At 38.8% G+C, this 22,615-nt stretch overlaps 1 protein-coding gene across 2 annotated transcripts in view; it reads right to left on the reverse strand.

The window, feature by feature from the left end:
* PITPNB (phosphatidylinositol transfer protein beta) overlaps nt 1-22,615 on the reverse strand; it is a 63,495-nt gene that overhangs the window by 37,475 nt on the left and 3,405 nt on the right. For both annotated transcript variants that reach the window (XM_004766522.3, XM_004766523.3), the window contains exons 2-7: nt 20,937-20,967; nt 18,005-18,150; nt 6,677-6,768; nt 6,047-6,054; nt 5,463-5,537; nt 3,771-3,854 (exon numbers count right to left, since the gene is read on the reverse strand). In XM_004766522.3, the coding sequence (XP_004766579.1) occupies nt 3,771-3,854; nt 5,463-5,537; nt 6,047-6,054; nt 6,677-6,768; nt 18,005-18,150; nt 20,937-20,967 (436 nt within the window). The remainder of the gene's footprint in view (nt 1-3,770; nt 3,855-5,462; nt 5,538-6,046; nt 6,055-6,676; nt 6,769-18,004; nt 18,151-20,936; nt 20,968-22,615) is intronic.

A 22,615-nucleotide genomic window follows, 5' to 3' on the forward strand; every position in this document is an offset into this window, starting at 1 on the left:
TCAGCTCAGGTCATGCTCTCAGGGTCACGAAACCAAGCTCCATGTTTGGACTCTGAGCTCAGAGAGAAGTCTGCTTGAGATTCTTTCTCGCTCCCCCTCTCAGTCTGCCCCTGCCCCTGAGCTTGCTCTCCCCGTCTTTCAAATAAATAAAAACTTTAACAAAGGGGGGGGGGGGCGGTCAGAATCAAAAGAACAAATAAATGCAACAGAAAACCAAACTGGATCTAGTAAGCAGTAAGGATAGCCAGGTGTTCCAAGTGTTTGCATTAGAAGCTAATTCCTAGGATAAATATTATACTCAGGGCGTCTGGGTGGCTCAGTGGGTTGAGCCTCTGCCTTCAGCTCAGGTCATGGTCTCAGGGTCCTGGGATCAAGCTCCGCATCAGGCTCTCTGCTCAGCAGGGATCATGCCTCCCCCTGTCTCTCTCTGCCTGCCTCTCTGCCTGCTTGTGATCTCTGTCAAATAAGTAAATACAATCTTAAAAAACAAAACAAAACAAAACAAAATTATACTCAAGGCCAAAAATAGATGGGGTAGAACCAAAAGGGCGAGTGTCAGGGTGAATGTCCCAAACCTCCCAAAGTATGGGAAGAAGAGGAGGAAGAGAAGAAAAGGGCAGACCCAAGGTCCCTGCCCTCCTCCTTCCCCACCTCCTTGCCAGAATGGGCACTGGCCCCACAACCCATCCCCACCCCACATCCCCTCAGCCTTCACACATCCTCAGGCAGCTCAATGCTCTGTTCCTCATCCCCAGGCTTCAAATTGCCCAGGGTACCCTTGCCTCCTAGCACACAGAGCTCCCTTTGGCACCAAATATGCATGTCAGGGTTCCTTTTTTATATCCAAAGGTCTAAGAATCCCTACATGGTATTAGTTTTACTTCCAGGATTCACAACTGAGAAACAGATGATCACACAGTTTTTCACAGCATCACTAGTTACAAAAGCCAAAAAGTAGAAACAACCCAAACCTTCCTCTCCAGATGAATACATACACAAAGGGTGGTATATTCATACACTGGACTGCTATCAGCCATAAAGAGAAATGAAGTAATGACACACACCACAGTGGGGATAAAAACAGCCTAAAGTACAAGAAGCCAACAATGAAAGTCACATATTGCTATGATTCCACTTCTATGAATTATCCAGCATAGCTTAAGTCCACAAAAACAGCTTAATGGTAGCCAAAGGCTGGGGGGAGGGAGGAGTAGAGAGTGACTATTAATAGGTACAGGGTGTCCTTTTGGAGTGATGAAATGTTCTGGAACTGGACAGTGATGGTATGAAGGTACTTGTACTAAATGCCATTGAACTGTACATTTTAATATGGTTAAAATGGTAAATGCTAGGTATAGTTCATCAATAAAATAAAGTACTGGGAATTCAGTCAACTTTAAAATAAGTTTGTATCTTACTAATCTCTACAGTGTAACTGGCAAACAGGAGATGCGAACACTGAAACACAAAACCACACACACCTATTGATTTACTCCCCAAACAATGCTTGGTGTGAAGAGAGTTCTCAGAACCCCTGCACAACCGTGGCCAATCACAACACCAATGATGGTGAACACTGGGTAAACTAGGCACTGCTCCAGTGCTCACACTTAATGCTGTGAGATAATTAGCCCCATTTTACACAAGATAAAACAGGCACAGAGAGAGGAAGCAAACCATCCAACACTGAATGGTAGTGTTGGTAGGAGGTAAAAGAACCTCAGAATCTGAACCCAAAGCCAATCTAGTTTCAGAACATATGCTTTGAGTCACGGCTCTGTGGACTCAGAATACAGACCCTTCTCATTCGGGCCCAATCCCTTCTCTTTCCCCATGTATCCATCCAAGACAACATCCCACACAGGGAAGCACCCGCTCGGCCCCTGCATGTGCAGTGCTTTCCACCTGAAGCAACAATCTCAAGTGCCCTTGTCACACCCCTCAAGGCCAGCAGCGCCTTCTCTCCTCACTGGTCTAGGCTGGAGTGGAAGGAATGAGACCTGGAAGGAATGAAACCAGGGGCCTCTGGGGCTCTTACACAATCAGCCTTAACTGTTCTATCTACTTGCATTCATGCCTGCAAACACTGACTGAGCATCCATTTTAGCCCAAGAACAAGAACAAAGAACTCTTATGACCCCAGCAAAACCAAAGGTGCCTTGTGTTCTGCTGGAGAACAACCTAAAATGCAAACCCATGAACCACAAGATCAGGTCGTTTTGTCTGGCTGATACGACTTTTTCAAACACCAACAATATAACCTGAATGCCTTCTCTGGGACACCCATACTGCCGCTCACCATTATCTTGTGACCTGCTCCAAGCACGTAGGCAACCCTGAACTAGCCCATTAACCAACTCACTCATTGCTCACTACCAAGGATTTTTCCTCCTACCGTCATTCCTCCAACATGCAGTAAACATGGCTGGAAAAGACAAGAGAAATAAAAGGACAAAACAGACATCTGAATACTGTTTCTAAAACAGAACATACATTCACTTCTGAGGATTAAAATAAAAGTCCTATATAATTTCAATATATAATTATCCTTAAAATTGAAATCATGTCAAATCATAGCACAACTAAAATTTAAGAAGTTCTACAACAAGGATCCCTCATTAGTGCTCACATTTCTAATCAGGGAGGAGAGTCCTACCAGAACAGAACCCAGCCTAGCAGAGGGTCAAAGCTGGCAGTCTCAAACCCAGCAATTTCAGAGAAAAGGTGGGAGACCTTGGTTTTAGAAATGTAATCTTCATTTATTTTTTTAAATATTTTTTTTATTTATTTGACAGAGAGACAGAGCACAAGTAGGCAGAGCGGCAGGGAGAGGGACAGGGAGAAGTAGGCTCTTCACTGAGCAGGGAGCCCAATGCAGGGCTCAATCCAAGACCCCAGGATCATGACCTGAGATGAAGGCAGACATTAACCCAGTGAGCCAACCTGGGGCCCCTAGAAGATTTACCTTTAAATTTCAACAGCAAAAACAGACATTTCGTGTTTGGGTTATTTCTATTTCTGTACAGCCTACAACACTACTCGTGTTCAGACAATGAGTACTAAAAATGAAATGGGAAAGTCATGAAATAAAAATGCCAACTGAACATGCTGGGCTTTACCATGACAGAAGAAATCTTGTCTCAAAGCTTCTGCTCTCTACACTAGCATAAAGAGGGTCAATGGTTGTCTTAACATAGGAAAAGTCCACAACTGTGCCCTGCAAAAGCAAGCAGCACCAGCATACTCTAAGAACTGAGTTAGTATTTTCAAACTGTGGCAAAGTAATAAAAGGGTCTTACTATGGGAGAATGCAGGTCTTCACTTCTAGGGGGTGGATATTAAGTCAAAAGCCTAGACTATGAATATTTACATCTAGTAAAAATAAAGATTAGAGAGCTACACAACTGTTCAGGTTTCTCAATCACACTTTAAAAGTATAAGGGACCCACATTATTTATAGAAGCCCAAAGGAGAATTCATTTATAAAATAATGTTAGTCTCCACCCCACCCCTGCCAATGAAAAGAAACCTCTATATATCTCAGACATACTGGGATTTCTCAAAGGGATCATTTGTGCAAAGGTGAAATCCACACAAGAAAACAAATAACCCTCTCTCCTACTCTCTGGTCTTTTTGCTGCACAGACCCATACCCAAACTCCAGGCTCCCTGCAGTGTAGAAACGCAGGCCATAAAAGAAAGAAAGATGATCATTTTTAAATGTAAGAGGCAACAGGTTAAAATGTCATTGGGGAGTATGCAGTACTTACTGCTGGTTCAACTTGACTTCGATCTGCAATATCTATGTGGACAATTTCAACAGTTTTCCACGTGTTTGGATCTAAACCATGTACCTATAAATGACAAAGAGAAATGAAACACAACAAACCGTAGACTATTCTTACTAGACAAACGACTACACTTACATATGTAATCTTTCTTTGAGTCTTTTAGACCACAATACAAATAATTTTAAAAATCCAGATAGCTATTTCATTAAATTAGCAATCTGAAGCCTTAAGGGATCTAGAAATCTTATGTTACCCTTGTATCCCCAAAAAATAAGCATGTGGAGGGGGTGGTGTGAGAGGATGCTGCCCAATTAATAGAAATCTGTCATCATTATTCTCTGGTAGTCCTTAGGGAAGAATTATATAACAAAATGTACCTAACCTATGTTTAACCCAGTAATACACGACCAATTCCTTTTAACCTTTAAGTCCTAGACAAACATAAGGTGACATTATAATTAGATTTCAAGAAGCTGCACTGGGAAGTTTAAAACCTATTCTGAATTTGATTATCCCAAAGCTTTTCAGTTTTGATAGGAAAGCAATTCCTCCATTCCTCATGTTAGTTAATCATTTATTTAGAAAACTCCCTCTATGAACCAATTAAGAACTGTTTACACACTGCCAAAATTTGTCCATTTGGAAGCTGAAAAAGGCAGATCAACTCATACACAGACTAAAACACATACAATCATCTCATTTAAATTCGAAATTTTAGAATTACTGTGAAAAAAACACTATGAAATGTCAAATGATCACCCGGAAGAAAAACTCAAGTCAAATACTACCAATTATAAATAAAAAGTTCTATTAATTGGCACCAATCACATAAAAGCATTATCTACTACAACATGAACTTACTCTCCCTTAACAGCACAGGGTAAGGTTGGAATAGTAGTTCTCAAACTGGAGCTCTCAAACTGGAGCGTGCACCACAACGTACAGCATACTGGGCCCCACCACCAGGGATTTTAACTCACTAAGTACGGGGTGAGGGCTGAGAACGCACATATCTAACAAGTTCCCAGATGTTGCTGCAGAGATCACACTTTGGACAGCCACTGGGCCAAAGGCACCGATCAATACCAGATGCCTTTCGTTAAGTCTCTGATACATCTTATCAAAAGTTAATGATTATAATGAGTCTTAAGTGATCTTCTTGACATTTGAGGAATAAATGTGCTCCAACTTGTAAAAATAAGAAGCTTGTCAATATTTTTATAAAATATTCAAAGTTGCTCCTCCCATTCACCTTTTGGCCATTTTTCTGACATCAACCCTGCAAAGCAGAGTGGAGGTGAAAATTAAAGCATCAATTTTGCTTTGTAGAGTAGCTCTGACAAACATACAGAGATGAAAAGATGAAAGATACCTAAAGTTAATGGTTAAAATAGGCTTGTGAATTTTATCTCTGCTCTCCCTGTCCCAGGTAGAGTGCTGATAAAAAACACCAACTCTCCCCACCGTCCACTCTCGCACAAAGGCAAGGAGGCTGAGAGGGAAAGCCCCATTTTTTGCTGATCGCTGGCCTGCCTCACTGCAATCGGACATGCCCTGGTGTGTCCAGGTATTGGTCTCCTGCAGGTGGCATCACTCTGGTGATGACAGAATGGACTACAATATTCCCATTTCCAGGGGCTTCTGCACTGAAAGCCCAGAGTTGAAACTTACATTTTCTAATGTTCCCAAGTCTGGTTTGTGCCATGTTTCAATTTTAATGAAGAAATCATCTTTCATATATTCATTCTGCAGAAAACACAACAGCAAAATGACAGTGATCCTTCACCGGTTCTTTGGGGCTTTTGTCTGCAGGAGCCTTCCCCAGCATAAGCATCCGTGCTTTGACTCTATAAGACTAATTCTCAAGTGACCAAGAATCATTAGCTACCTGTTTTTATGGACTTCTCAGGCAAACCAAATGCTGCATGCTTTTAAATAATTTAAACCACCCTACTTGTCATGCAGCATGCAGGGCTAATATTAAAGAAGCTGGGAGGTTTGGTGAGCAAATACAGCATTCAAAAGAAGTAGCAGAAGCAAACAAAGTCGACAGGGAGATTTTGAGACAAGGCTGGAAAAAACCCATTAACACTGGGAACATGTGGTGGAGTGTAGGCTGGTGGAAAGAGCACAGAGAAGGACCAGGCAGCAGTGGGCAGTCTGAATTTAGAAAGCAAGAAAAGACTGAAAATAATTACTATGTAAAGCAAAATTTAAAGACGAAGAATAAGTGACACAAAAATAGTTTTACTCACCGTTACAACTGAGGCATAATGGACAGGTGGGCAATAAAAGGGGAAAAATTTCAGAATATTAATCCAAGTCAAAACAATCGGTCATATTATTTATTAAGTCACGATGATTAAACTACCTGAAAGCACAGAGCATTTAGTAGTTTATGTCTGTAAAAATTTCTACACAAGGGATACTACAGTCTGCCTTAGATTAGAGTGAATAATCTAATTTTAAAACAATGGTAGAATAATTTCACAAAAGCAATAGATCACTTTAAGGCCAATTTAGCAAACAACAGGGGAACTGTTTCAGAAGTCTGCCATATTCCTACTCTACTATATGTGGCAATATGAGAAAAATACTATTAAAACTAAACCAAAGGACACTTCTGAGTGTGGATGACTTTCAGGTCTCACCCCTGGAGCCAGTACAGTCAGCAATGACCTCTGGGAAAGAACCAATGCCCTCACAAAGGTCTGGATGAGGAACACAGAAATCTCCCCTCTGCCACAGCACCTGCAGGGACTACCCAAGAACCCAGAGAGGACTTTCTTGGGCGCCACCCTTCTCAAAGGCATCGGAACCAAGAGTCCCTCTCCTCATCAGCAGTGGGACAGCGGGGTGGAATGACTGCCAGCAACCAGGCTTACTTGTTCTACAGTAGGGATATGCATTCCAGGCTTTCTCGTGAAACACCAAGGAGCCCTCTGGAGCAATCATCCTGACGAATGCAGGAACTTTGCTGTGAAGAGAGGAACAGTGAATATATTTTCAATAGTACCATCACTTTTTTGTTGGCATCTATTGGGCTACCTCAAAGAGTACTGTCATCAAAGGTGATTATGTTCTAAGTTTCATGAACCCATGTTCAAGATTGTTCGCAATAGGTTTCAGTTTCATCCCAAAGTAATCAAGTGGAAAATTAATGTAAAAACAACATGATTAAAAACATTTAGCTGTATACAAGATGTAACGGGGAAAAAAAGAAACAATTTTGTGTTTGGCTTCTGCTCTACTCCCCTAAAGTGAAATCTGAGAGTTAACTGAGGCTATTCAGACTGTGCATGTGGTGAGATCACACTCATTGTTTAACATGAAAGAGTACCTAAAATATGGGAGTATCTCTGAATAAAAGTCTTCAAATACATTTTGCAGAATAAACTTAAAATTGACCATCTGAAGAACCCAGATGAAAAGGAGATCTTAAAACATATCCAAGTTTGGAAAGTGAATGCCTCCACTATGGTGGGAGAAGGGTTAAGTATATAATACATTCCTCAGGTAATCAGCAAAGATCCCAAAGGTAAGTGGGCAAAAGACATCCACAGACACGCTACAAATAGAAAACAAAACTAGTTAACAAATGGAAAAATCAGTCTTTTCCGTCTTCAGAGAAATGCAAATGGAATGACTTCTAATGATTTTAAAGAAAGCAGTTTTACATGCACAGGCTTTTCATACTGATCATATTCAAATCCCAACATCAGCATTTAGAAGCTGTGTGATCTTGGACACATCACTTGGCTCTCTGAACTTTCCCATGAGTTGAACACTGTTCCTATTACCTCCTCTGCAAGGTTATTGGGAGGATTCAATCAAATAATCCTATAATGTGTTTATTAGCACATTGTGTAATAGAGGCAGAGCTCAATAAACAGTAGGTACTGCTCTTTAATTATAAGTTGTCATAAAGCTGAGTACTTTCACGTGCCTTTCTTCACTTGTATCTTCCAACAGCACTGCAAGGTACACATTCATTTATTATTCCATGTAACCAGCATTTAAGTGGCTAAATAACTACGTATCAAAACTACCTCCTTCAACTTGAAGCCCTATATACTTTTTCTGTATCAGAACTGCTTCTCTGAGAACCGACACATACAACTTCATTTCTCAGGAAAAAGAACAAACTAAGGAGACTTGGAGCCCAGAAAGGACTTCTGCCTCTGTACTAAGATGGAGCAGGTAGCCAGAAGCATCCCTATGAATTCTGGAAGCTAAGTAAGGTGAATGTAAGGAACCTCCACTAGCCAGAGGGCCGTGCAATTATAGAAAAGGTAGTCTGGGGGCACCTGCGTGGCTCAGTGGGTTAAAGCCTCTGCCTTCTGCTCAGATCATGATCCCAGGGTCCTGGGATCAAGCCCTGCATTAGGCTCTCTGCTCAGCAGGGAGTCTGCTTCCCTTCCACTCTCTCTGCCTGCCTCTCTGACTACCTGTGATCTCTGTCAAATAAATAAATAAAATCTTATAAAAAAAAAAAAAAAGATTTACCCATGCCTTTACACCCTGAAAAGATAACAATAAAGGAGAGCTAATTCTTCGAGCACCCATTCTTTTCAAATCTAGGGAAGATCCATGCAAAGGGGCACAACCTCCCCAAAATAAAGCCAAGCTACCTGAAAATACTTTCACATTTAAAGTCAATGAATACCTGAAATCCTAATTATTTCTTCCATTCCTCAAGTACTGAAACCAAAATCCCTTTAACTGGGAGAGGTCTCATCTGGGTATAATGTAACACGTTTGGGTGATTTTTAAAATATACCTACAAGATTACCTATCAATCTCAAAGTATGACCAACAGCTCTATCAGTGGTTCATGTGGTTAATGTAGAAAAAGGCAGGAAACGGGTGCCTGTGTGGCTCAGTTGGTTAAACATTCTACTCTTGGTTTCAGCTTAGGTCAGGCTCTCAGGGTCCTGGGATTCCCGCTCTGCACTCAGTGGGGAGTCTGCTAAAGATTCTTCCCCCTTCTCTCTCCCTCCCCCTAACAGGCAAATGCATCTCTAAAATAAATAAGTAAATTCTTTAAAAAAAAAAAAAAAAAAGAGGGATGCTTGGGTGGCTCAGTCAGTTAAGCTTCTGCCTTCGACTCAGTTCATGATCCCAGGGTCCTGGGATCAAGCCCTGCATAGGGTTCCTTGCTCAGCAGGAAGACTGCTTCTCCCTCTGCTTGCTGCACCCCCTGCTTGTGTGTGCATCTGCTCTCGCTCTCTCTCTGACAAATAAAACTTCTAAAAAACATTTTTTTAAAAAGAAAAGAAAAAGGCAGGAAAAAAGCTACATACCAGCTCAGAAACCTATTTTAATTATCCTATTTATTCCCATAGTGCCCAATAGTCTAAAAACCTTAAACATTCATCAAAAGCTCTAAAATTTACTGACCCAAACAGAAAATTGGCAGTCACTAAAGGCCAGAAAGAGCCAAATCTAAAAGAAAGTTTTAACATGTCTTCATTTTGCTCCCAAATGCCTATTTTCTTACTTCCACCAGGATACTTTTCCACTATGTGAATTCCAAGAGTCAACTTTTTGACTTAATTAAGAATGACCAAACCTCTGAGATAGTTATTTCAAATTGACTCGCTTTCTACATTTAACATAAAAACACTAACAAACCTCTCCCCTCAGTGAATCTCATTATGGGCTAAACATAGGGAAAATGCATAATGGAGTAAATGAAACTAAATTTCAATTCTGCTTTAAAGGAAATAAATTTTCATTAGTGGCAACTTTAAAATATGCCTAACAAGGTGCTGCAAATGTGCCATTTATATAATTGACAGCATACACATTGGTTTTCTATCATCTACTTACCAAGGAAATACTGTTTTGGAAGCTTAGAGTCTCAGAAAAAGAACAAATATTAAGTGAATTAACAAAAGGGAGACAGGCCTTCAAAAACAGATGTATAAGGACATTCCTCTTCTTGTTCTCCCAACAATCATGAAATAGTCTCTCATGACAAACCTTGATATGATAGATAGATCATGATAGAACTTAACTCAAGCTAAACACTTCTAGATTTGTCTAAGAGTCAGGCATAAAATAATGTCCAAGAGCACAAAAAGTTCTTTGCCATACATAGTCCTTTTCCCATCCCAACTCTAAATGTATATGAAGAACATTTAACTTCAGGGTAAAATTCAACCAAAATGTTCCATCAACTGTGTTGAAAGGAGAATACATGAAGATCTAACTTCTACAACAATGGCTGTGAACCTGTTAAGTGTAAGACAACTCTGTCATAGTGGTAGAGTAAAACAAAGAGCTTATATGGTTTCAAAGATATATAATAAATGACCATAATGTACACTGAACCTCTGACCTAAGGCATTCTTTTTTAAAAAAATCTGTTCCTGAGACATAACATCTTGGCAAATCATTTCAAACTGCATTTTTCCTGTGAAAGTTTTACATCCACTTATAAACAAAATGAGCCAAGTGTACAGTTCTATTTTTCCATCCTACAACCTACTGTAAACATCGAAATGTAGAAAAACATATGGAAGAATATGAAGATGAGATTAATTTGCCATAAATAATCTTTCATTTTATAATCAAATGAAATATACCTTAAATACATGGCCACCTCACTCATTCATTCACTCAAGTATTTATTTACTGAGTGTCCAGTATGCCAGGGACTACATAAATAACAAGTGTGCAAATGGACAACTCCTACTCTGAGCTCACCTTCTAGGGAAAGCAGCAGGAAACAGAGCAGGAAATAACAAAAGGAGTGAATTACCTCTCCGGAAGTGCAGTAAAGTCGAGGAAGAGAGCACAGGACATTGTGAGCACCGTGTTTAAGGGTGCCCAAGAAGGCCTCCCTGCGGAAGTGATAATACAATGGTGATCCTAGGGTGAGGAGGGCCAGCCACATGAAGACACAGGCCCCAAAGTCCTAAAATAGCTAAAGACTTGGTCTGCCTGGGTCACTCTGAGGCCTCCAGCATGACTAGACTGTGGTGAAGGAGGAACAGAGGGACGGACATAAGATGTGGATGGTGAGGAGAGCAGAGGGCAGGCAGATCACAATGAGGCCCATTTTATAAGCCAAAGAGTTTGGGTTTTAGTCTTTGTATGACGAGAAGCTACTAAAGGCTTTAAGGAGAAGAATGACACAACCAGATTTAAGTCTTAAGAACATTCTTTGTAATTTAGTAGAGTCGTGTTAGTAAATGAAAATTAACTGGAGAGGGCGAGAGTGGATGGAGGGAAAAATTAACTCAAAATGGACTGAAGATCTACATTTAAGAGCTAAAACTGTAAAATTCTTTGTTGTTGTTGTTTGAGAGAGATCCAGCTCAAATGGGAGGAAGGGCAGAGGGAGGAGGAGAGAGAGAATCTCATGCAAATCCCTGCTGAGCATGAAGCCCAGTGTGGGGCCGATCTCATGACCCTGAGATCATGACCTGAGCTGAAATCAAGAATTGGATGCTTAACTGACTGAGCCACCCAGGCGCCCCTAAAACTATAAAATTCTTATAAGCAAATGTGGATATAAATCTTTGGGACCATGGACTGAACAATGGTTTCTCAGATAGGACACCAGAAGCATAAATGATGAATGAAAAAGAAGTAAATTGGGCTTAATCAAAATTATAAACTTTTTAATGCCGTCAAGAAAGTGAGCAGAAAACTCAGAACAGGGGAAAAACTGCAAATCATGTACCTGACAAGGGGTTAGTATCTAGAATATGTAAAGAACTCTTAAAATAGACAACTCAATTAAAAAAACAGGTAGAAGATTTGACCGGATAGTTCTCTGAAGATCTACAAATTACCAATAAACATTACATGAAAATATGCTCAACATCATGCATTGGCAAAGAAATGCAAATCCGAACCTTGACATACCACCTCTCACCCATTAAAATGGCTATTACAAAAACAAAACAAATCCTGATAATAACAAGTGCTGGCAAGGATATGGAGACACTGGAGCCTTCCCACATGGTTGAGGGGAATGTAAAATGGTTCGGTCATTTTGGAAACAGTCTGGGGAGTTCAAAAAGTGAGGAGTTACCATTTGACCCAATAATTCCAACTAGGAGAGAGAGAGAATGAGTGAGTGTGTGTGCGCGTATGCACATACGCACAAAAAATAAAAACATGTCTACACAGAAACTCGTACACATTTATAAGAGTCAAAAGAATGGGTGGCAAGAGATCAGTCTGGAAACAAGTGGAAAAGCTCAAAAGAAAGAGATAATGGTAACCTGCATTAACGTGATGGGTATGGAGATGGAAAAGATGGGTAGAACAACAGAAAAAATTACAAAATGACTTCAAATCCTGATTTGTAGGAAAGGAGTAAAATAACCAGACACAAATTGGCTAACTTTCAGAAGATAAAACAAGACTTTAAAGTTTTGGAGAAATAACAAAAAGAGAGAAGGAAAGAAGTGTTTTCCACATAACGAAACAGAGTACCAATGAGAAACATACCATAAGAAGGAAACAATGCATTACAGAAGTATTTCTGATATTCCCCTGGAAAAGGGTCACTATTTAGAAAACTCTGAACTATGCAAAACTGAATACTTAAAACTACACACAAAGAAAAACCTTTCCATTGGTGACTAATTCTCGACTTAAGAATGAATTACTATATTGGGCTGGTATTTATTAATTTCTTATGTATACTTATGCAAAGATGCTCTGTTGTGAATCATCAGATATAATCAATCTTTGCATTCTCAGGTGATTTAAACTTCTCATTTTTAAAGATTTTTTTTTTTGACAGAGAGAAATCACAGGTAAGCAGAGAGGCAGGCAGAGAGAGGAGGAAGCAGGCTTCTCGCGGAGCAGAGAGCCCGATGCGGGGCTCGATCCCAGGACCCTGGGATCATGACCTGAGCCGAAAGCAGAGGCTTTAACCCACTGAACCACCCAGGCGCCCCTAAACTTCTCATTTTTAAACATGAATGTAACTTTAGTTCCTGGCAAATGACTCTTTTGCTTACAAAAATGAGCTCTTAACTGGAACTACATGAAATTTTTAAATGATTTTCAATTAAACCTCTGCTGTTTCAGTCTTTGGGGAACAAGACCATTCAGGGGCATGGTTTTATGACTTCTCTGTCATTCAGGACTGACTGGAGATCGTGAAGATATAATGCTTATAAAGAATAAAACAGTAAAGCTAATTTTCCCCAAGAAGGGAGAAAAAACAACAAAAGGAGAGGTCAGTGTATTCCTTCCTACAAAGTCTCAGAAGAGCTACAAGTTTTTCACCGAAATAACCATCTCAAAGGTTGCAACACATTTCCTTGCCTTGCTTCAAATTTTTTTGCCGGACAGTCTGTCCTCTCTCCCCACCATCCACTATTAAGTGTATACTGAACATCATAAAGAAACATACTCAAACTTTTATGGTAAATAGGGTATAAGACAAATATACAGACATGAAGTACACATGATCAGGTGTTAAAATGAGTAGATGTGACAAAAAGTGATGAAGTTTAGGGAAGAATAAAAGTAGTCTAGGAATGCTTCTAAACAGGACAGAGCTGAGCTATGCTCAGGAAACAGGTTACGGGCAATCTCACATCATAAGAAGAAAAGAACCTTAGGGGCTGAACAGGGCACTTCTAGAAGACAATGAAGAGTCATGCTTGCTAAGAGCTAATAGTTTTTATTCTAGACAGATATAACAACTGGAGCGACATGGATAATCTCGAGTAGCTTATTAAACTTAAATTTATTCTGGAAGATGAGACTTTAAAGACTATAGGAACATGGGAATCAGTGAAAACTATTGCCTTGGAAGAATTTCTCTGCAAACCTCTTTGGCATTCATTTTAGAAAATGGAAAATATTCTAACCCTCCCACAGGGCTCAGCAGTAGAGCAAAACGATTAAGAGGGCAAGTTCTAGAGTCACAATGCCTGCCTGGGTTCATTGCCCATGTTTGCTACCAACAGCTGTGACAGAGGGGCCAGTTACTTACACCTTTCTGGACCTTCATTTCCTCACTAGAAACGGCTGCTATGGGGAATCACTGAGCTCCGACCTACAGCATGTACAGTAACCAGCACATAGTAAGAACACAATAAGGACTAGATCCTCTGCTTAGAATTACCATGGGCAACTACTTATTGTAAATTATCAAAGGATATGGAGAGAATCTCATTATCCTCTAAGATTATTATTTGAGATTCAAGGGGGGCGGGAGGGTCAATGGTCACTAAATTATGGTCTTTTTCTTAATACCTTTCCAAGATGTTTCTCAATCTTCTGGTTAAGATGAAGTGTGTGTATCTTACACCAAGAAGTGTTTTGCCAAAATGGGAAAGCATACTGGCCAGAGAATCCAGAGATGTTGATTCCACTGGGTAGAGTGGATCTCAGAATTTAAAGTATTTCAAACATACAATAAAGTGTGGGTGGCTTCGGGCAACAGATTTAGCCAGTCAAGTCTGCAATTCTATTGCTGCTATACAGTGATAGTGCACACAGCACTAGAAGTTACCCAAGGAGCACATGCTGAAAAAGGAAATCTATATTACAGGACACAAACTTAACTTCCTCAGGAAGAGAGCTCTAAAACTCTCTAGGAACTGTGGGGAGGTCTACCGCATGCTGAACTTGCAGGATGCGCTTGCAGGATACTGAGGTCTGACAGGCTATACAGCCAGCCCTATGTCATGATTGCTATCTTCCCTATGGCACAGTGAAGGCCTCAGCACTCACTGCTAAATGATTGTTTACCCTTCCATAATCTAGTTACCCCATGGCTATTGGGCCTTCAGCACAAAACAGATGCCTTTGAGCATGTGGACATGTGACTGCCTTGCGCTGTAACTGCTCCCTCCCCCAGACTACAGCAACAGTTGGTCCTGGTTTTGTTTGCACTACCGGACAGGTTTTTGGCTGTTCTTCACCACTGTCAGAGAGGCTACTACCCACCACAGTGAATGAGATCCATTAATGCCATCCTCTTTCCTTTATTCCTTTCCTGTCTCAGGCCTCTCCACGCTCTGTCCCCAGCTGCCATCTTTCTTTGTGTGACAAAGCCAGCCTTCTATGGGCATCAAACACCCCTTCCCATCCAATCAGATCCCCTCCCCTCCTTCTCATGGGACACCTGTGCTCATCAGATCCTTTGTTCACATGCTTATTGTCAGGGAGTTGGGACTGCCTAACTGTGACCAAAAGAGCACAGCATTAGAACCCAGAGAATCCAGATTACAGTTACCATTCTGCCACTTACTAGCTGTGTGACTTTGGGCAAACATGCATTTTGGTATCCTCTTAGGTACAACAGGCATATCCCCTATTTTTCAATAGGAGTAATGAGGAGTAAATGAGTGCATGACAGGGTAAAACCAAAGGATACTGGGAATAACTTCAGTTCCTTCTAGGAATGAAGAAGCCAAGAGAGCACTGGGAGGCTGGCCTCCAGAGAGCCATGGTTTTCCTTTATTTAATCTATTAAAAGCCTGAGAGGAATTCTGAACCTTGTCCCCAAATACGCTCTTCAGAATAGTAACATCTCTTGAACTAACCGTATTTATATAGCCCTCTTCAAATTAAGAAATTATTTATGGCTGGAATGTCATCTGAATCAGATGCCTCAAAATATTTATCGTTTTTCTAATTAAAAATACAGAAAAGTAAAAAAAAAATCTAAATCACCCATAATCCCACCACCAAGAGAAAACATTAACATTTTAATGAATCTCTTTCTAGGCCTTTCTCTGATTAGTTTTTTAAAAATACATGTAATGCAGTGCATATTTATATTTATGTACATATTAAGCAATTCATCTTTTCCATGTAATGACACATCAAACATTTCTTCAATTTCCAACTCTCAGGTTTTGTTTTTTTTTTTTTTTGAGATTTTATTTATTTATTTGACAGAGAAATCACAAGTAGATGGAGAGGCATGCAGAGAGAGAGAGAGGGAAGCAGGCTCCCTGCTGAGCAGAGAGCCCGATGTGGGGCTCGATCCCAGGGTCCTGGGATCATGACCTGAGCCGAAGGCAGAGGCCTAACCCACTGAGCCACCCAGGCGCCCCAACTCTCAGTTTTTAAATGAAGGGTATTTTGAATCTATTTCATGATTATTCACATATGGACATCATACACCAACAGAAAGTTTTATATATTGAACTTTCTGGTTAATTTTAGAATCCCCCCAAAAAGTTAAATGCTTACAATGAAAATGTTTTATGTGTTGGTAAAATCCAATTAATGAGTAAATGTAAAATACTAAAAAATAAAACTAAGTATACATAAACAAATTCAATACTATAAATACTCTATAGATCACACTATCTAGAATGCCACACTTTTCTCCAAATAACACATTTTTTTTTTTTAGATATACTTAGGGGACTAACAAATTAACAGGACTAAATAAGACAGTCTCTATGGATAATTGATTGATAAGAATTACTGCCTTCATTCAAACCTGCATCAGAAACAAAGAAACACTGCATTCTAGGAGAAAAAAATAAATAAATAAAATTTAAGATTCTATAAAGTGATAACCTACTTTATATTCATGTGTCAGTATAAACCAAGCGATGGTTTTACACTGATAAAACAGAAAAGACTGATTATCACACAACTCACCTATAACTTTAAGGAGCGCTACAAAAAAAAAAAATCTACAAAAATGAGTGTTACTCATTGCATTATGAAGAAGTAAAGCCAAGAAAAGACCAAAGATTTCTCCTACTTTTTAAAAAATTTTATTTATTTGTCAGAGAGAAGGAGAGCAAACACAGGAGCATGAGCAGAGGGGGATGGGCAAAGGGAGAGGAAGAAGCAGACTCCCCTCAGAGCAGGGAATCCAAAGCAGGACTCAATCCCAGGACTCTGAGATCATGACCTGAGCCAAAGGCACACACTTAACTGACTGAGCCACCTAGATGTCCCGATCCCTCCTACTTTTAGTAAATTAGGGGGACCACTGACTAAATAGACTCTTAAAAAACATTACTGATCTTTTGCCCTTGGACAAATACTGGCATGCATATTCTATTCTAAAATATTTATGCTAGCTAGGGGTATCTGGGTGGCTTAAGTCAAGATGTCAGTGTTGTAGGATCAAGCTCCATGTCAGGCTCCAAGCTCAGCACAGAATCTGCTTGAATCTGCTTGAGATCCTCTTTCTCTCCCCCCCCACCCCATCCCTCCTCCCACTCACTCACTTTCTCTGAGATAAATAAAGTATTTTTCAAAAAATATTTGTGACAAACTCAGGAGAACTTCTATAAACCAAAGAGATAAAAAAAAAAAAATGAATGGAAGATTTCAACAGTCAAGTTGCACAAGAAATTCAAATGATCTACTAATAGGAAAATACATTCAACTTCACTAATAAAGCATGCAAATTTGAACAAGAGACTATTTCTGCATATCAGATTGGTAAATAAACAAGTGGAGAAAAATAAAGAAAATGAACACTACCAAACTCTTTGAAGGCAATCTGGGAGTAATATCAAAATTTTAAATAAGCATATCCTTGCAGCAAAATTCACTTTTATACATTTCTCCTAGAGAAACAGTAACCTAAGGCATGTGCAACCATGTTCGCAAAAATACTATTTGTAACATGCAAAAAGGAAAATACCTAAAACACCTAAATTGACTTATCATTTAGAGAATGGTTACATCACCTATGCTTTGTTCACAGCAAGAAAGGTCACTCAGCCTTCAAAACAAGGACATGGACATTAAATAACACCGCAGGGTGTTCACAATGTGTCACTCCATGAAAAATAAAGCCAACTGCAGAAGCATATGTATGATAGGATCCCATTTGCCATAGAAAACAAAAAACAACGCAAGTGATACAGCTCTCTGTATGTTTATTTTTAAAAACTTATTTGAATATCTATAGAAAAAGATCCAGAAGGAGGAACTGTTACTAGTGGTTCTCCCTGAGGTTATGCATATGTGATGGCAAGAGGCGGTACTAAGTTTTTATTTTATAACCTTCCCTGTTGTTTGAATTTTTTTTATAAACAATTATATCACTTTTATAATTTAAAAACAATCAATGGGGAGGTCTCTCAAAAAATTAAAATGCAACATATTGTCAGAGTAAAATTTAAAAAGTATCTCAGCATACAGCCCAGGAAGTTAGGGAATTACCCACTCAATAAATAAGCTAAAGAATTAAAGCATCGTCTTCAATAGAATGACTAAGCATCTGATGTGAACAATCAGCTTACCTCTTTAGGTGATAGATTTTGTGTGTATACTGTCCCTTTTCTCCATCCTTCTCATAAGGTTCATTTTTTAAGACTTCAATTCCTTCTCCACCACCAGTTTCATTCTTACTAGCTTCTGCAACAGAGTAAAGCTGCCCAACCTGATACTGGAATTTCAGAGCACAGAATTTCATTAAGCCAATAGTACCTGCAGAAAATTCCTATGCTAAAATCTTACCACATATGATATAAAAAAGCTTATCCAAACCATTCAGCATGTCTGTTCCATATGAAAATATGATTCAAATTAAAAATTAATATGCTTAGGAAGATTAAAGATTAGATGATCATACAACCTCAAGAAACTATATTTTATGAGATTTCCATGATTTGGGAAAACTGCTAGTTACAAATACTCTCGGGTGCCCTTACATGTCCTATTCACTTATCAAGAAAACATCTTGATGCTTGGCCCAACTTTTTGTATAGCATACATTTGTTTTTTCCAAAGCACTTCCAGATCTATTCTATCTCATTTAATTTTACAGAATTCGGCGGGGGGGGGGGCATGAAGGAATATAATTGTTACTCTGCTAATTAAGAAAGCTGAGCGACCAGAATACCATCATCAATGATAAAGAGAAAGTATATAAAGTATAATTTTAAAAAAGCCTGAAAATATAAAGAACTATTACAGTCCAAATTTCAGTAGAGCTCTGGGATCTTTTTTCCCATGACTTATGCCTGACATGCCCAATTTCACCCTTCTCCGCCTCAAAAGAAGCAGTACTGGGTATCCAGGATCCAAACTGTTAATTGTAAAGTTCTCCAGTAAACAGAAACTGTTTTTAAAGTATTACAAATACACAAGAATTACTATAAAAGGCAAGAAATTGCTGATAGTGGTTTCTATTTCATTTTAAAGTGAACCAGCGTTCTCAATAACCTGAACCAATACCTGTGAGTGGGCAGTATTGTTCTGTGCCAATCTGGAGCTGCTAACAGTTCCAACAAATAATAAAAAGCAAAGTTTTCATGTTCTAATTTGTTCTAGTGACTCAACCATGGCACTGTCTCCAATCTCTTGAAATTTAGCTAAGTTTCTTCCTCCCGGCAAGGACAGTCTGAAGAAATGTTTTTGTTTTAAAGCATATTTTCAAAGAAAAGCTCTAAAAACTAATCATTCAAAATGAACATTTTATGTGAGACAAAAAATAGGAGTAGTTGTAAGCTCAATAAATATTTATATCTAGAAAATCCATGAGAATATGACATTATCTTGAAGGTTAATTTAAATACACACTAACTCAATCACTCAGTTTGGGTTTAGAAGGGTGAACCAAACACATTTCTTAAAAGCAACAGAAATAATTTCTGTAGGGATTTTAGACAGCAGAGAGGGTGTATTTCTTTGGTTTTTGTGATATAATATCAGGTTAATCCAATAATGCTACAATCCTTAAGTCCTTTAAAATGTACTTTTCAACACTGTCATATTTTTAAAGTATAATTAAAATGTCTCAATCAAAAGGTAAATTTAATCTCGGTCAGAAACAGAGTAACAGAACTTTACAAAGAAACAACTAAACAACAGTATCCAAAAAAGTTATTAATGAACTGCTATTTTGTGACATGCCAGTAGCCTGTCATTCTCATTTTTAAGACTAATTCAAATAGAGACAGAAGGCATAGTTAGTAAGCCTGAAAAGAAGAAAAAACTGAGCTTATTTTCAGTGACAACACCAAGACTCGGAAAGATTTCGACAAGTTAATCCAACTAACTGAAACAAAAGAAAAAAAATTAACAAAAACGAATGTCAATTTCTACATTCAAGTTCAAACAATCAATTGCCCAAGCAAAGCACAGGGGTGCCTGGTTTGTCTTGACTGTTTAAATATGGGGAAACCTCGGGCACTACTGAGATATATACAGCTAAGTTCAAGTCTACTTTAGGCTGTGCCAGAGAGCTATTCATTTTTAGTTCCTGCATTTTACTTTGTTTTTGTTTTACTGTCAGCTGTCACTTCTTAGGTTATCAGTTTGTTTTGTTCCGCTTCCAATTCACTGCTTCTAATCTACTGTCAGCTCCAGGAAAACGAGATAACTGAGCAAGTGCAAACTGCGTGCAAGTTATTGAACAACCCAGCGGGCTTTGTGGGGTTTGCTACATATATCTCAGTTTCTCTGCTTTTATCCTCTTCCTGGCTCTACCACAAATAGCTACAACTGAAGGACATGCAAGTTCTGAACAGGTAGCATATTTCTCTATTATGTGCAGATCAAGGGGGACAATAATCTCTCACAGTTACATGGTGGTCAAACCACATCTGGAATACTGTTTGCAGTTAGTTAAGAGCAACAACTACAACGCAAGAAGTAGTGACACCAGCTGGTAAGGAAATCTAGAGGTCATGTTATACTAGGCCAAATGACCATGCTGCGAATGTTTTAACCCTGTGACCTCATGCAGAGAAGATGAAACAAAAGAACTTGAGGGGAGCAGAGATAATGGCCAGGAGAAAACCTGATGGGCTACCATATGCCAGACAGAACAGGCTTATTTCCCACTGCACAAATGGAAGGAATTGTAAACAACAAACATTACAGGAAAGCAAATTTTGGCTTAAAGACAAATGTTTAAAATATCCAACAGTGAAAATTTTCTCTAAGCTGCAAGTTACTTAGCCTTAAGGCTGGAACCTCCTTTCTCTGGGATACTATAGCCAGAATTTCTGAACTGGCAGAAAATGAAACCACAGTCTTTAGAGCTTTCCAAAACAAGGCAGTGTATCAGAATTCGTTTACAATGAATTATCTGTAATATACCACAATTCATTTTGTCACACAAACTGGAATGTAAAGGTAAGGAAATAGAACAAAAACATTACTTTAGATTAACATACTGAAATAAGCTATATCAGCAAAATAATACAGGAAAAAAGGAAGACTTACCTCCTGAACAGAACATGGCAAAACCACACGGCTAAAACAACAAAAGAAAAAAAAATATGTCACATATGAAATATTTGGCTTTAAAACACAGATCTCTACACTTAGAAGAACTTTTGCTTAAATCCAATGATAGCGTAATAAAAGGATGTTATTGTCTTTGCAATGCCTCGGACTCTAAATAAGAATTTTTAAATTGGGGAAGTAAAACTACCACTTGTGGGACTCAATGATCACTTCCATTTAGTGACCTCATTGTACCAGGACCCCAAAAACACAGCTGCAGAGATTCTTGTGAGGAGAAAAGGAACAAGAGTAAACTCATCACTGAAAATTACAGGGTACTGAATATTATTTTTAGAATGTCTGGTCAGGTTGCCCTCATGAAATTTTTAGTATGGTTTCATTCTCTATCTATCTACTACACATTTTGTTTTTATGTTATTTCTCATAGAATGTATGTCTTGAATCTCATGAATGAATGTTTCCAAAAAATTTTCCCCAGTACCCGATTATTCCTCAGTTCTATTAAGAGAAAAACAAGTAAAAATTCCTTTAGATGTAACAAGAAAAGACTTTACCAAAGGAAATACTTTGAACCTTAGAAACAGAACCCCTTCCAGGGCAAACACAATGTAAGGTTGACTGGTGTGTGATTCTGTCCAAGAGTTTGTTACTAGACCAACAAAAGGACTGAAATGGAGGCATAATGCCCTTGAAGATATAATCCAAAAAAAGAATATTATGATAAATTATATCAGAATATTGCAGTTTGACTCTGAATCTCACAAAACAAACTGAGGGTTGCTGGGGGGAGGCGGGTTGGGAGAAGGGGGGGTGGGGTTGGGGACATTTGGTGAGTGCTGTGAAGTGTGTAAACCTGGCAATTCACAGACCTGTACCCCTGGGGATAAAAATATATTATATGTTTATAAAAAATTAAAAATTAAAAATTAAAAAAAAAGAATATTGCACTTTATCACCAGATTTTTATAGGGAAGTACCTTCACTTATCTCCAGCATAAACTCTGAAAATCCCTATCAATTATCTCATGATAATAGCTGGTGTCCAAGACAGTAACTTCTTTTTTTGGCCTGGTCTTTCTCAGACTTTTCTCTACTAACTATTAGGGTACCATAGCAGTGTTAAGTAAAATTTTCATTTTAACTTTCTATTATAAGAAAACAGAAAAAAATCCCACAACAGTCACCTTGACTTTCATTTTATAGAAAACTCCCAGTAGTTTTTCCTCATTCCAACTTCTCTTCAGCTGCACGTCTACCCACACCTCTCTCCCTATTCTCCTCAAACATCTATGCCTGAGTATTCACATCACCTTGACCTCCAGCATGTATAAAAAACATGCCTCCTGTTACTCTCCCCTGATACTATCTGGGGTCACTCAACACTCTCTGTCTCTCTGATAACTGTCACCTAAAGACAAGAACATTCTCAAACACCATTATGACTAATTCCTATTCTCATCAAAACTAAACTTGTTATACAAAAAATCCTTGCATTAACTGTCTCCTCAGAATACACACTGATTTGCCTCACTGTCTCAGTAACAGAAAATAAACTGGGGCCAAGAGGGTATGTATGGTGGGGGGAAGAGGCAGACTAAGATATAGGTTGAGAGCATATTCTTTTTTTTTAATCTTTACTTTTTTTTTTAATATTT

The sequence above is a fragment of the Mustela putorius genome, unplaced genomic scaffold (genome assembly GCF_011764305.1).
Source record: "Mustela putorius furo isolate JIRA1106 unplaced genomic scaffold, ASM1176430v1.1 tig00000578_pilon_pilon_pilon, whole genome shotgun sequence".
NCBI lineage: Eukaryota > Metazoa > Chordata > Mammalia > Carnivora > Mustelidae > Mustela > Mustela putorius.